The sequence below is a fragment of the Aythya fuligula genome, chromosome 1 (assembly GCF_009819795.1).
Source record: "Aythya fuligula isolate bAytFul2 chromosome 1, bAytFul2.pri, whole genome shotgun sequence".
Classification (NCBI taxonomy): domain Eukaryota; kingdom Metazoa; phylum Chordata; class Aves; order Anseriformes; family Anatidae; genus Aythya; species Aythya fuligula.
Window position 1 is genome coordinate 206,753,204 of NC_045559.1, and position 12,554 is coordinate 206,765,757.

The following is a 12,554-nucleotide window of genomic DNA, read 5'->3' on the forward strand; positions in this document are numbered from 1 at the left end:
GCTCATTCCTTATTTCTAGTGCTGGAAGGGGCACTGGGAGAGTCAAACATCCACAGAAATTAACTCTGCCTTGCTGGAAGTGACTTTGACTTCAGTGACAGTTCCCCGTGCACTCAGCCCCTGACGAGGCGGTGAGGGTGACGAACAGGATGCCTCTTAAAAGAGCTCTAAAATGCCATTATCCTCTCCTTCATCTTCAGCTGATTAATTGTGTGACGTGCTGTAAACAGGGTACCACACGGGATTGGTTTAAAATAACTTTATTTGCATCACAATAATATTACACTGCTATTCTTATATAAAAGCTAAGCTTTTTTATATAAAGCTAAACTAAGATAGATTCACTGTGTTTCCCGAGGCGCCCCACTGCATGCCGGGAGACCAGGACTGGTGGAAAATTCAAATTTCGGTCCAACCCTGGTAAAATTATTAACAGTTTCTGAAGGGGACCTTGACGAAGCCCAATTAAATCATTCCACTCCCCCCCCCCCCGCACCCCCCCCACCACCACCACGGCGGGCCCCGCGCCGCGCTGCGCTAGCCCCGCCCCAAATCGTGACGCCACTTCCGGCGCTCGCCCCGCCCCGCCGGATAAGCGGCGCCGCGCGGAGCCCCGGGCTCTTTTCCGCCGCGCGGCTCAAGATGGCGGACACGCAGGTGGGGCCGCGCCGCCACGGGGAGGGCGCGGGGCCTGGGCACGGCCTGCACCCGGCCTGCACCCGGCCTCCTGCGGGCTGGGGGCTGCCATCCGGCATGGGTCGGGCCGGCCGGTGCCGGGGAGTGGCTGCGGAGGCGGCAGGAGGCCTGCGGGCGGGCGGGCGGGGGGCCCCGGGGTGCCGGGGGGGAGCCCCCGCTACCAGCCAGGAGCCGGGCCCCGGGGCGGGGGTGGGGTCCCAGCGAGGTCCCGGGGGGGTTCTCCGCGCCCAGAGCCCTTCGTGATGCCCTCCTGTCCCCCCGCAGACCGAGAGGGCCTACCAGAAGCAGCCCACGATCTTCCAGAACAAGAAGCGGGTGCTGCTGGGCGAGGGCGGCAAGGAGAAGCTCCCCCGCTACTACAAGAACATCGGCCTCGGCTTCAAGACTCCCAAGGAGGTAAGGCCCGGCCTCCCCACAGCGCCTGGGCCCGCAGCGCTGCCTCAGCCCCGCTCCTGGGCTCGTGGCCTGGGCAGCCGTGCCCTGAAAGCTGTGGGGGGCCTGCTGTGGGGCTACGTGGGTCTGCTCGTGGGCTGGGGTCGTTATGGATCCTCCCCACCATCACTGAGCCCCTGCACTGCCTGGACTGTTTGACCCAACACTGATAACTGGTTCTTTTTGCAGGCCATTGAGGGCACGTACATTGATAAGAAGTGCCCCTTCACTGGTAATGTCTCCATCCGTGGCCGAATCCTGTCAGGTGAGTCGTGAAGCTTGTTAAGGAGTAATGCTGTGAACACGGCCATGTTACCCACTGCTGTGGTGAGCATACAAAGCCCGTGACTTCTGAGCGTCAGTACGGAGCTGCTGGGAAGCTCAGCTGTGGTCCTTGAGCTGCACATGATGCCATTCTCACGATGGTCTTCCAAGCCTCATGGTGAAGGGGCTTTGACGACGATGCCCTTGTGGCTTTGCTGATGCCTGCAGCAAGGACCTGTTGCTGGTGCTAACCCTTCCAGCTGCACCATGCTGCAGTGTTGATGTTGATATAATGCAGTAGCAGGTAGTGCAGGGAGCGATGGTGCTAGGAAGCGTACCAGACTGCTTTAGAAAGTCACCAAAAATACAAAAAAATAATTTAATTCATAATACAAACTTGGAGGCTGTAGCTTGATAGGTGAGAAGAAAAGCTTTTCATCCCGGTAGAATGAGGGTTTTAGAGCATCTCTCAAAGGATGCTTTATAACTTACTGAGGTAGGGCAGGAGAAATTACCAGAATTGTCGGGCACTGCCTTCAGGTGTCAGGTGCTGCTCCGCACTGCTGATGTTGGATAGCTTGTCTGAAAGTGTTCTCCATTAATTACGTGCAGATCCCCGGCTGACTTACTAACGGTCGGTGTGTCCTTGCTTGTGCTCATTGTCACCTTCCCTCCTGCCCCCAGGTGTGGTTACCAAGATGAAGATGCAGCGCACCATTGTCATCCGCCGGGACTACTTGCACTACATCCGCAAGTACAACCGCTTTGAGAAGCGCCATAAGAACATGTCTGTGCATCTCTCCCCCTGCTTCAGGTGCGTGCAAGCCCTGCGGTGCAGCAGTGGCTGTGCAGAGTGCTGACCCACGCAGAGCAGGGGTGCAGAAGTGCCATGTGCTCAGGGGCCTGATAGTCCTGTATCCAATGTGCGTGCTGCCGCACCTAGCTTCTGCCTAAAAACAGAAGGGGGCTGCGCATCAGTGGGGCAAGTGCAGTTCTGTTGCTGCTTCTGACCTGGAACGTGTTTGCTGGTGGTGATGTCTGATCTCACGATGGTCTTCAGAGCCCCTGCTGGTGAAGGAGGCTGCTGACAATGCCAGTGGCAATTGCTGAACCATCAGACATGTTCTGGTCAGTCTGCCTGTTGCCTTCTGAAGCCATGCACCCTTACAGCTTTTTTTTTGAAAAAGGGCAAAACATTTGGGACTGAAGTTTCCAAAGTAAATGCTGAGGCCAATGAGGACAGGCTCAAAGCATTTTTGCCTGTGGTTTGCTTCCTAAGCTCATCCATGGAGCGCAGGGTTTCCAGGGAAACCTGGGTGAGATGAATGCTAGCCCAGGTGAGTCGGGTTGAGTGCTTCGAGCCTGTGACCCGAGGGGAAACTCCTGATGGCTGAAGGGTTTCCCTTCAGGTGCTTGGCGCTCATCCTGCTTTTGTGAAAAGCTTGTGTTTGGTCTTGTCTTGAGTTGGTGCTCATGTGGAGTGACAGGCCTGAGGCAGCTCAGGGAGTGCTGCTTTCTTAGCACACGTCTTTGCAGCGCTTCAAGTTGTACTTCCTGGACTTAGAGCTCGAAGTATGCAAGGCCCCTTTCAGTGCTGTTACACAGCAGCATTTCTAGCATCACGTAATGCAGATGTCTGTGCTAATCAGGTGTGAATGCAGGAAATCCACAGCCGCTGCAATGCTGGTGTTGTCTTTGCAGGGATGTCCAGATCGGGGACATCGTCACCGTCGGAGAGTGCCGTCCCCTCAGCAAGACTGTCCGCTTCAACGTCCTCAAGGTCACAAAGGCTGCTGGCACCAAGAAGCAATTCCAGAAGTTTTAAAACCAGCGTAATCAGGAAAAATAAAGCTTTTATAAAAGTCTACCCTGTGTGTATGATGTGAAATTAATAGTACAGGAATGCAACAGCACACGTGAACTCCACAGACCCCAGAAGTGGGTGAGCTGTTCTTGAGGAAATGTGAGGGTGTTACAGAGACGCTGCTCTGATATTCCAGGTTCCCTGGTCAGGAGAGGTGAAGGTTTGGCACAAGTGAGGGTCATGGAATGCTTGTGCCTTTGTCAGTAAGTGGGGATGGTGACTTTTTTTGTGGAACTGACACAATCTGGCTAGTCCTAGCGAGCGAGTGGTCCTCAGTAGCGTGTGGCCAGCTCTCAGCCTGTCCTGAAGAGCACTGCCTTTTGCTGTCCCAGGCTTTGTGTTACAGGGCAGGCTGAGCAAAACTGGATGTTAAATGTGTGGGTCAATGCCCAGTAAAGAGGAAGGGACGTTCTCTGCCTGATATCAGTCATGTTTTGCAGAGTTCTGACCCCAGTTCTAAGCTGATCCTGGGTATGCTGTTTCACCTTCCCTGGCGTAGCTGCAGGAGCTAACAGATTGGAGATTACATAATAATTTGGTTTAGAGTGTAAACTCGGTGGTAACAAAGGTGGTTGTGAATGTAAAGATCATTTCTCAGCTTAAATGTGTATTTGAAGAGGAAGATGCCATGTGGTGTTTTCACACACAAAGGTGTAAGCACAGTTGCAAGGATGCAGTGCGTCAGCAGTTGGAGCGAATGGGAATCAATGCTAAAGGAACTGCTTCTCCTACAGATTTATTTGGGGGTGAGAGCTGCTTACAGTTCCAGCAGTCAGGAGTTGTTATCAGAACTGAGTAGGCCTCATAGGACTCTGGTCCCACATCTGGGGGAGAGCAAGAGGAGCAGTGGTGTGCAGTATGGATGGTGCTTCTCTTGTCTCAGAGCAGAAGGGAGTAAGGATGAGAGCCAGAGGTGTAACAACTGCAGTTCAGTATTTTAGGCCCCACTTAGACCCCCAGTAGATAAGCTGGCAGCATTGTCTTAACCCAAGGCTGTGTCTGGCAGCAGTTTGTGGAGTTAATGCTGAAAAGGGCCAGGAGGAGGTTAGGTGACCCACAGTTAGCAGAAAATACAGCTTAGTGCTGAGTTCTGTATGAATGTGCATCTGGCTTGCAAAAACTTATTAGTGGTGTTTGTGAGACATTATAGGTCCATGCTGCCTTGTACCTTCAGACAAGGCTCTTCCTTCCCCTTGTGGCCAGGAGGAATTCAGTAGGGCTGGTGCTGGAGGCAGGGACTGAGCGGGGCACAGGCAGCAGCACAGGGTCCCTGAGCCACGCTGGCTGAGCTCTGGTTCAGCATCCCCCCATCTGGGGGTGTCGCTGCCCTGTCCCAGTGGGAGCAGAGTGGGCAGAGGGCTGCAGGTCAGCAGAGCCCATGAGAGATGGGTGCGTGGTGCTCCTGGAGTCGCGGGGGGCTGGAGCAGTTGGGCACTGAGCAAGGCAGGAGGATGTCCTGAGGCCTGGGGATGCTCAGGACTGAGGAGCTCATCAAGAGCCCATGTGCAGGAGGGTGGCCCAGGGGCTGCGGAGCACAGGACGGCTCCAAATTAGGGCTGCCAGGCCAGGACAAAGCTGTGCAGCCTGTGCCCTGCTGCCTGATGCAGTGGCTTCCCCAGCACAAGCACTCTGTGGGTGCCCCAGGACCACCCCGTGGGGGCTGCTCGCTGCCACCCCCTGCGAGCTCGCTGCACCTCCCACACCACAGGTAGCACTCAGCAGCACGTCGGGAAGCAGCCAGCTCAGCCTCTGCTCCGTTCTGCTGGGGCAGAGGCTGAGGCAGCCCATGGGGACGGAGGGGGACAAGCAGCCAAGCTGCTAAACCTGCACACCCCCTCCTCAGAGGGTGGGTGAGTGTGTTTTTTTGGGCCAGGGGGCAGCGTGGATGTTCGAGCAGCAGCTCACAGCCCAGCAGGGGGTGAAGGTTGCTTTTCTCCTCCTTTCCTGCACCCTCAGTGGCTGCAGGATCCCCCTCTGCGTGGGGGCTCGCTGCTCTCTGGTGGACCCCAACCCCATTTTGCCATTGCTCAGGGGTGTCCCCTCGCAGCCTGAGGTCCCGCTGAGCCCCCAGGGCTGGTGGGCTCCAGGCCCTGCATCCCAACACTAGGATGGGAACAGTGGCCTGCAGCCCTCAATAGGGCTGCAGAATGCAGTGCGCCCTGCCTGCCATGGGGCTGACAGTACAGGAATTACAAACTTAGCACCAGCAGCAGCAGCAGCAGCAGCATCACCAGCATTGGCTCCTGCCCCGTGCCTCTGGGCTGTTGTTCCTCCCACTAGGGACAGCTGCAGTCTTTGCAAGTGGGGTTTTCAGTAATCCAGTCCCCAGAGGAGATAAAGCAACTGCGTAGTTTCCCAAACTTCCTTTGGAAATCCATGTGAGCCCTTCTGCTCAGCCCCACAGAGCAATCAGTTTTTTATGTACTGTGTCTGGTGTCTTCTGCAAGGCATCGTCAGATCTGAAGAAAGGCTAAGCATGAAAAAGAAATCACTGCTTCTACTATAATGGATTATGAGAAGTAAAATTTCACCACAATTGTAGTGAAAATGGCTAAAGGTTTTATACGAGAGCTTAACTCATGAGGGAATTGCATTATAACACGAGGAAATGGCACAAAGCTGAGCCAGGGAGGCTTAGACTGCATATTAGGAAAAAATTCTTTACTGTGAGGGTGGTTAAACACTGGAAGATGCCCGAAGCCTGGTGTGCTCAAGAGGCATTTGGACAATGCCCTCAGTAATGTGCTATAACTTTGTTTAGGCCTGAAGCAGTCGGACAGTTGGACTTGATGGTCTCTGAAGATCCCTTCCCACTGAGCTACATGTATGCCATTCTATTCTATTCTATTCTATTCTATTCTATTCTATTCTATTCTATTCTATTCTATTCTATTCTATTCTATTCTATTCTATTCTTATTCTTATTCTTATTCTTATTCTACTCAACGCCCCGGCAGAACTGAGTGGAGCAGACACGGGTTTGGTGGCTGCTTCATTCTGGTCCCACAAGCAGGTGCAGAAACCCCCCCCACAGCTCCGTTCTGCAGCTCTCAGTCAGTAACAGAAATTAATGCTTCAGCCCGGTTTTAATGGAAAATCTGTCCTGGTCAATTAACTTCTGGAAGGAGTTTTATTTAGCAATTGCATAACATTCTTATTAAAAATGCATCGGCAAATCACAGAGGAAGTGGCTTACAAAGGGAATAGATTTCCAAATATATCTGTTAATTGATTCAAAGCAGAGTGGCGCTGAGCGCAGGGTCGGTGCAGATCCTGGCAGGATGCTGCTGGGTGACAGCACTGCCTGCCGGGAGCGGAGCCCACAGTCCCCACAGGGCACCCGCGGCCACTTCCCTGGGCACGCGCCCGCCTCCGGCTGCTCCTGCAGCAGGCAGTGGCACAGCACCAGCACCGCACTGCCCGCACTGCTCCACCGCAGCCACTCGGTTCCAGTCCTCGCTCCGAGCACACCGGTGATGGTGACTGGCGGGGCCAGGCCTGGTGGTGCAGCACCGGGGGCACTGCGCTCCCCGGGCACACCAATGGAGCATCAGTGCAACCGGCATGCGTAGGGGGCTGCTGCTGGAGAGGACACAGCACAAAATGCCTTGGAAACCTGCTTGGGGTGCAGGGGAAGCCTGCAGAAATGGGCCGGGGTGGAATTCATCTCAGAACTGAAGCTGAGGAGACAAAAAGCTCAGCCTCAGAGCACGGAGGCTGAAAAGTGCCACGGCTCAGCCTTTGCGTTGGCACATGGGGAGGATCTCCAATGCTGCAGGAGTGTTCTTTCACCTGAAAAACTGAGGAAAATAAGTCACTATCGTGAGAAGGTGTAGACAGGGGAATTGAAAGGCTGCACGGGAAGGGAGGGCTGCTGGAACGGCGCCCAGCGGGGCAGTGCCTGGCAGCACACCGCGTCTCGCCCTGCCCCGACCCGCTGCCAGCTGCGGGCACCGGGCCTGCGGGGTGCAAGGGACATGGGGGGGGCATCTGACTCACCGGGGGGCACGGCTTTGGCTTCCTGTGTCACGGCATGAGAACTTGGGGTTTTCAGACGAAGGCAGAAGCTGGCTGCTCACATTTTGGGGTAGCGTCCTGCAGCTGCCATTTACTCAGCCCTGACCCCCCAAGGTCCCCCGGGGCTGCCCCCATCTCCCACGTGCCACAGCACTGCCTGGCAGCACAGAGGCTGCCCACAGAAGATGTTTTTCCTCCTCCCCCTTGTGCACACTGGGAACATTTCTCAGGTCTTCTTGCAGCGTGCATTACCAAGTACATCCCTCTAGCCTTGCCATCTCTCTGAGAACAGCCTGGAGATATTTGTAATTCGCGAGCAGCCTCCCAGGAGGCTGCCAGGACCCCATGCTCAGTCGGAGCAGCTCCTGCATGGGGTGGGAGAGTCTTCAGCTCCTCTTTTCTTAAAGCCCTGGGGCAGCATTTCTCCCAAGGCTCCCCCTCCAACGGAGGCACGTCTGCACAGCACCGTGAGCGCATCCAGCTCAGCATCTCAGACAGGGCAGGCTGTGTTTAGAAGGGGACATTTGTTTAGGGGGGACATTTGTGCATTAAGGTGGGTGCTGGGGCTGTCCCGGGAGCTGCTGCAGCTCAGTGCCACGGTGCCAAGCCCTGGAGGAGGAGGTGGCGAAGCGAGGGGACGCTGCTGTGCCAAGGGCTGGGCATTGCTCCAGAACACCGAGTGATGTTGGAGACTGGATTAATTGAACCAGGATTAAACTTAACCTCTTGTGGAGCAGGGCCATGCTCGGCAGACTAACAGAAGACGCTTTTCTGTAAAACGGGGTGCTCTCAGGCAGAGGGGGCCAGCCCTGGTTTCTGAGCCCACAGCCATAGCCGTGCGGCACCCAGGCGTAACACCAGAGGTCCCAGAGCAAGCTGCCATACCTCCCGGATCCCTGACCTCAGGAAATCCCTTCCTGACCCAAGCATAGCTTCAGATGTCCTCTGCAAAGCCAGACAAGAGCAGAGCACTGGTCCCCTGCCCCTGGTGGCCTGTCCTCGGCTGTGGTCTGTCCCAAATACTGGAGGGGATGGGGACAAGGCACCGCTGAGCCCTGTCTGCTGGCCGATCTGGTGGCTTTCTGTGGGGTGACTGCATCAGCTGACAAAGGAAAACCAACTGATGTCGTCTGCCTGGACTTCTGCAAGGCCTTTGGTGCGGTCCCACATGACATCCCGGTCTCCAAATCGGAGAGAGAGGATTTGGTGGGTGGACCATTCAGTGGATAAGGAGCTGGCCTGAAGGTCACACCCGGAGAGTGGTGGTCAAGGGCTCTGTGTCCAGGCGGAGGCTGGTGACGAGTGGTGTCCCTCAGGGGTTTGTCCTGGGAACAGTGCTGTTTAATATCTTAATTCTATGCTAATTCTATGTTAATATCTTAATTCTGTGTTAATTCTCCAAGGACATCTGGGATGAAGGAATGATAGGATGGCAGAGTTTCTGCACAATAAAGCTCAGGCACTGCTTTGTGGCAGAGGTGGTGGTGTGGGAACATCCCCACCCCACCTGCCCCTGCCACTTTCCACAGCTCTGTATCCCTCTCCCTGCCACATTTTGGGGCCCCAGCTTTGTTCACCCACGGTGGCTGCCTGGCCTCTTGCTGTCCTGCCGAGCAGGCAAAGCCAGGCTCCTTGCTGTGGTGTGGGAGCAGGAACACCCAGCACAGCCCCCAAAAGGCAGAGAGAGAAATGAGTCAGGTCCGGTGTCGGTCAGAGCGAGGGCAGGAAGCAAAGGCGTGAGGAAACCTCCCCGGCAGCCCTTCCCCTGCACCTCCAAGCAGCCTCCCAGGGCTCTGCCGGTGTCCCTTCCACGCATCCGCTGCTCGGGGCAGGATCGGTCCCGCTGGGTCCTGGCACGGGAGCGGCACCGTCCCCGTGCAGCTCGGGGGTGCTGCGGCAGGGTTGCTCTGCTCCTCTCTGGATGTTTTGCACCGTTTTGTTACAGCACTTTGGAGTGGCAGGAGGCATGTCAGCCCTCCTTGAGGCCGACAGCAAGGTAATTCTGCGTGCTTGCAAATTTTGGCAACATCAGTGGCAGCACTCCCTGCAGTTTTGTTCCCCCATACCCTGGTTCCTGCCCATTTGCCCAGTTGCCTGCTCCTCTCCCCATCCCCTTACCCCAGACGCCGGGGCAGGACAGAAGCACCACATCCCCTGCGACTGGGCACAGCTCCCCCAGAGCAGAGCCGTGGCCAGACCCAGGCTCAGCGTCCCCACCAACACCACCAGAGGGGTGACGAGCCGTGAGATCCCAGTTCCCATCTTCAGGGGGCAGCTGGGGCCAAGCAGGAGCTCGGCAGAGTGGGGCGAAGGCAGAGCAGTGCCCGCATGCCGTCAGTGCTGGCTGCCCTGCAGCTCCAAGCAGCCCTGCTCCTGCTGACCCCATCCAGGCAGTGCAGTGCAGCAGCCCTTGCACACCCATACACACACCCATACACACACACGTGCACACACAGACACCAGGTTTACTTGGCTAGAAGCACCAGGGGCTCTGCACACAGATAGCACCGCTGGGCCCCCTGCTCCCTGCCCTTCCCACAGCCCCCAGTACGCCCGGGGCATCACCCGCCATCGGGGGAAGTAGGGTTTATGTGGGAGCTGCCTGGGTTGTGTCATCTACGCAGGGTTTTTGGGTGGAAATCTGCAAATCTCTGGTGGGGGAAATGGTTCCCAGGATCAAAACATGAGAAATTCTTCTTGGGTCTAATTTTGGCTCCCCAAGCATCACCTCCCCCACGAGCTGCAGCACTATGGCGCGGGGGTGGGGAGAAGAAGGCTGTTCACTGGCTCTGTCAGCTCTGTGGGATGAGGAGGGGTCCCAGGTGCCACGGCCATGGCCACAGCCCCCTGCCCACCCCCACCCCTGCTCCCCCCACACCCAGACCCCCGGGCTGGCCCTGGGCTCAGGATGCTCCTTGCAGAAGGGTTCTGGCTTGTTCCCTGCCTTGTGGGGCCGCTGCCTCTGCCAAGACATTGCACTGGGTTTGCTGCCAGAACGAAAAGCCTGCATATCCCCCGTATCACTTGAAAGAGATTCAAACGCTGCTGACACCGCTGTGCTGTCAGGGTGGGTCACTTCGGGTTTGCGTAGTGCTGTTGCTAAGCTGCTTGCGATATCCTAAAATAAGCCACACTCCCTGGAACCAAACTCCACGTTGCCTTCTCCCTGACCGAACTGTATCACCTTCACCCCTTCCACTGGATGCACCCAGCCCTGCACCAGGCCACCTGCAGCGTGGGACCCAGCGGAGCAGGGCAGCGCGTGCCACACAGCCCCTGCTCGATCAGGGTGTCCAGCCCCACTCCCCTGCCCCGTCCCCAGGGGCACAGCGTGGGGTGGTGCTGTGCCAAGGCCCCTGCCAGCACCGTACTCTCCCCATGCTCTGCCCTGGACCTGGCAGAAGGCACCAACCGTCCGGTCCTCCTCCCGCTGCCACTGCCCTGCTCTCCAGGCAGCCCGAGAGCAGCAGGAGCTCCGCAGACCAGGTGTAGTAGCACAAGGACATCTCCTGCAGTGCCCATCGCAGTCCAGTGCCCTCGGCCACCACCCCACGCTGCGCCATGGGCTCGGCCTCGAGCTGTCGATGACCTCAGAGCAATGACAGCCTCACAGGCAGGGGCTGATCGCGGCTGCACTGTGTGCGTTTGGATGACGCAAAGAACCAAAGGTCCTGCTGAGCTCTGGCGTGTTCGCAGGTGTGTACAGAAAAACCCAAAGTGTTTGAGGAAAACACACCGTCCGTAATTCACAGGTAAAGGCAGGACACAAGAGCAAGAAGCAGCATTACCATGTTCCAGAGGGCAACTCTCGAGGCTTTCCAGAGGTGGCTCCACAACAGCTCACAGCAGCCTCAGCGTGCTCTCAACCTGCCCAACCGAGGCTGGCAGCGGTCCTGTGCCCCCGCTCCTGTAGAGGGGCACAGCCACTGCCACCCCTGCGGGTGGCACCCCTCGCTGCCACCCCCAGCCTGCTCCTACCCAGCCCTGGACTCTCCCCACACAAGGGATGCTGCAGACATCCTCATGTCAGGTCTCAGCCCCTGCTCGTGCTGATTCTGGCACCGGGCGTCCTCCCCAGGGCTCGTGCATGGGTGGGGGCCACGCGCTCTGCCCCAGCTCTGCCCCAGCTCTGCCCAGTGCCCTGGCTGCAGGGCCTGGATGCTTTGCAATCCCATCCCATCCCCTCCCTACCCCATCCCAGCAGCTCTGGAAGCTCCCTGGTGTGGGCAGAGCCCTGCAGGGCAGGCAGAGCAGGGTCACAGTCTGGGAAATGTCTCAGCTGCCAGCAGCCCCCGCAGCCACCCCGCACCAATGCTCCCAACCATGCAGACACCTCGGAGTGGGGCAGCACAGGTGGACTTCTGTTGGTTTAGCACAAGAGAGCTTTTCGGAGAAAACCTGGCTGGCAGGCAGACTGCTAAAATCATGCCAAAACTCAACTGGTGAAAGCTAGCATTTATAAATGAAGATGTAAAACACTACAGGAATGATTAACACCTATCAGCACTGCTCGGTAGAAAGCAGCTCTGACAAATATTTGGGTTGACAAACGTGAGAGCCTGGATGCAACATGCACTGATTGACACAGGTAATGCATTGCATGGTGTTCCACCAGGAAATTAGTGTTAGGCAGCATCAATAAAACAGAGCATAACGTAAAGACCTGGAGAGGTGATGGATCTCATGGAAACGGCTGCCAGTGGCAAGGATCCCTCACAGAATCACAGAATAACAGAGTCATCTAGGCTGGAAGAGACCGCCAAGATGACCTACTCCAACCTCTCACCTAACACTAACAAGTCCTCCACTAAACCATATCGCTGAGCTCTACATCTAAACGTCTTTTAAAGACCTCCAGGGATGGTGACTCCACCACTTCCCTGGGCAGCCCGTTCCAATGCCTCACAACCCTTTCGGTAAAGAAGTTCTTCCTAACATCCAACCTAAAACTCCCCTGCTGCAACGTTAGCCCGTTCCCCCTCGTCCTGTCACCAGGCACGTGGGAGAACAGACCAACCCCCACCTCGCTACAGCCTCCTTTAAGGTACCTATACAGAGCAATAAGGTCGCCCCTGAGCCTCCTCTTCTCCAGGCTGAACAAGCCCAGCTCCCTCAGCTGCTCCTCGTAGGACTTGTTCTCCAGGCCCCTCACCAGCTTCGTCGCCCTTCTCTGCACCCGCTCAAGCACCTCGATGTCCTTCTTGTAGCGAGGGGCCCAAAACTGAACACAGTACTCGAGGTGCGGCCTCACCAGAGCTGAGTACAGGGGGACGATCACCTC

At 56.6% G+C, this 12,554-nt stretch overlaps 1 protein-coding gene and 2 non-coding genes across 3 annotated transcripts; all 3 read left to right on the forward strand.

The window, feature by feature from the left end:
- Positions 1–581: 581 nt before the first annotated feature.
- On the forward strand, positions 582–3,259 carry RPS11 (ribosomal protein S11). The gene is made up of 5 exons (XM_032193817.1): positions 582–657; positions 961–1,092; positions 1,318–1,393; positions 2,077–2,206; positions 3,094–3,259. Exons 1-5 carry the CDS (start codon positions 643–645, stop codon positions 3,215–3,217), a joined length of 477 nt encoding a protein of 158 aa, XP_032049708.1. The 5' UTR covers positions 582–642; the 3' UTR covers positions 3,218–3,259.
- LOC116485229 lies at positions 1,529–1,620 on the forward strand. The gene has a single exon (XR_004252829.1). It is a non-coding gene; the product is annotated as a small nucleolar RNA SNORD35 (small nucleolar RNA).
- On the forward strand, positions 2,419–2,511 carry LOC116485228. Its single transcript, XR_004252828.1, has one exon. It is a non-coding gene; the product is annotated as a small nucleolar RNA SNORD35 (small nucleolar RNA).
- Positions 3,260–12,554: the final 9,295 nt, after the last annotated feature.

Coding starts and splice junctions, on each gene's coding strand:
- RPS11 (XM_032193817.1), top strand. Junction 1,093..1,317: donor GCTTCAAGACTCCCAAGGAG/GTAAGGCCCGGC, acceptor TTCTTTTTGCAG/GCCATTGAGGGCACGTACAT. Junction 2,207..3,093: donor CATCTCTCCCCCTGCTTCAG/GTGCGTGCAAGC, acceptor TTGTCTTTGCAG/GGATGTCCAGATCGGGGACA.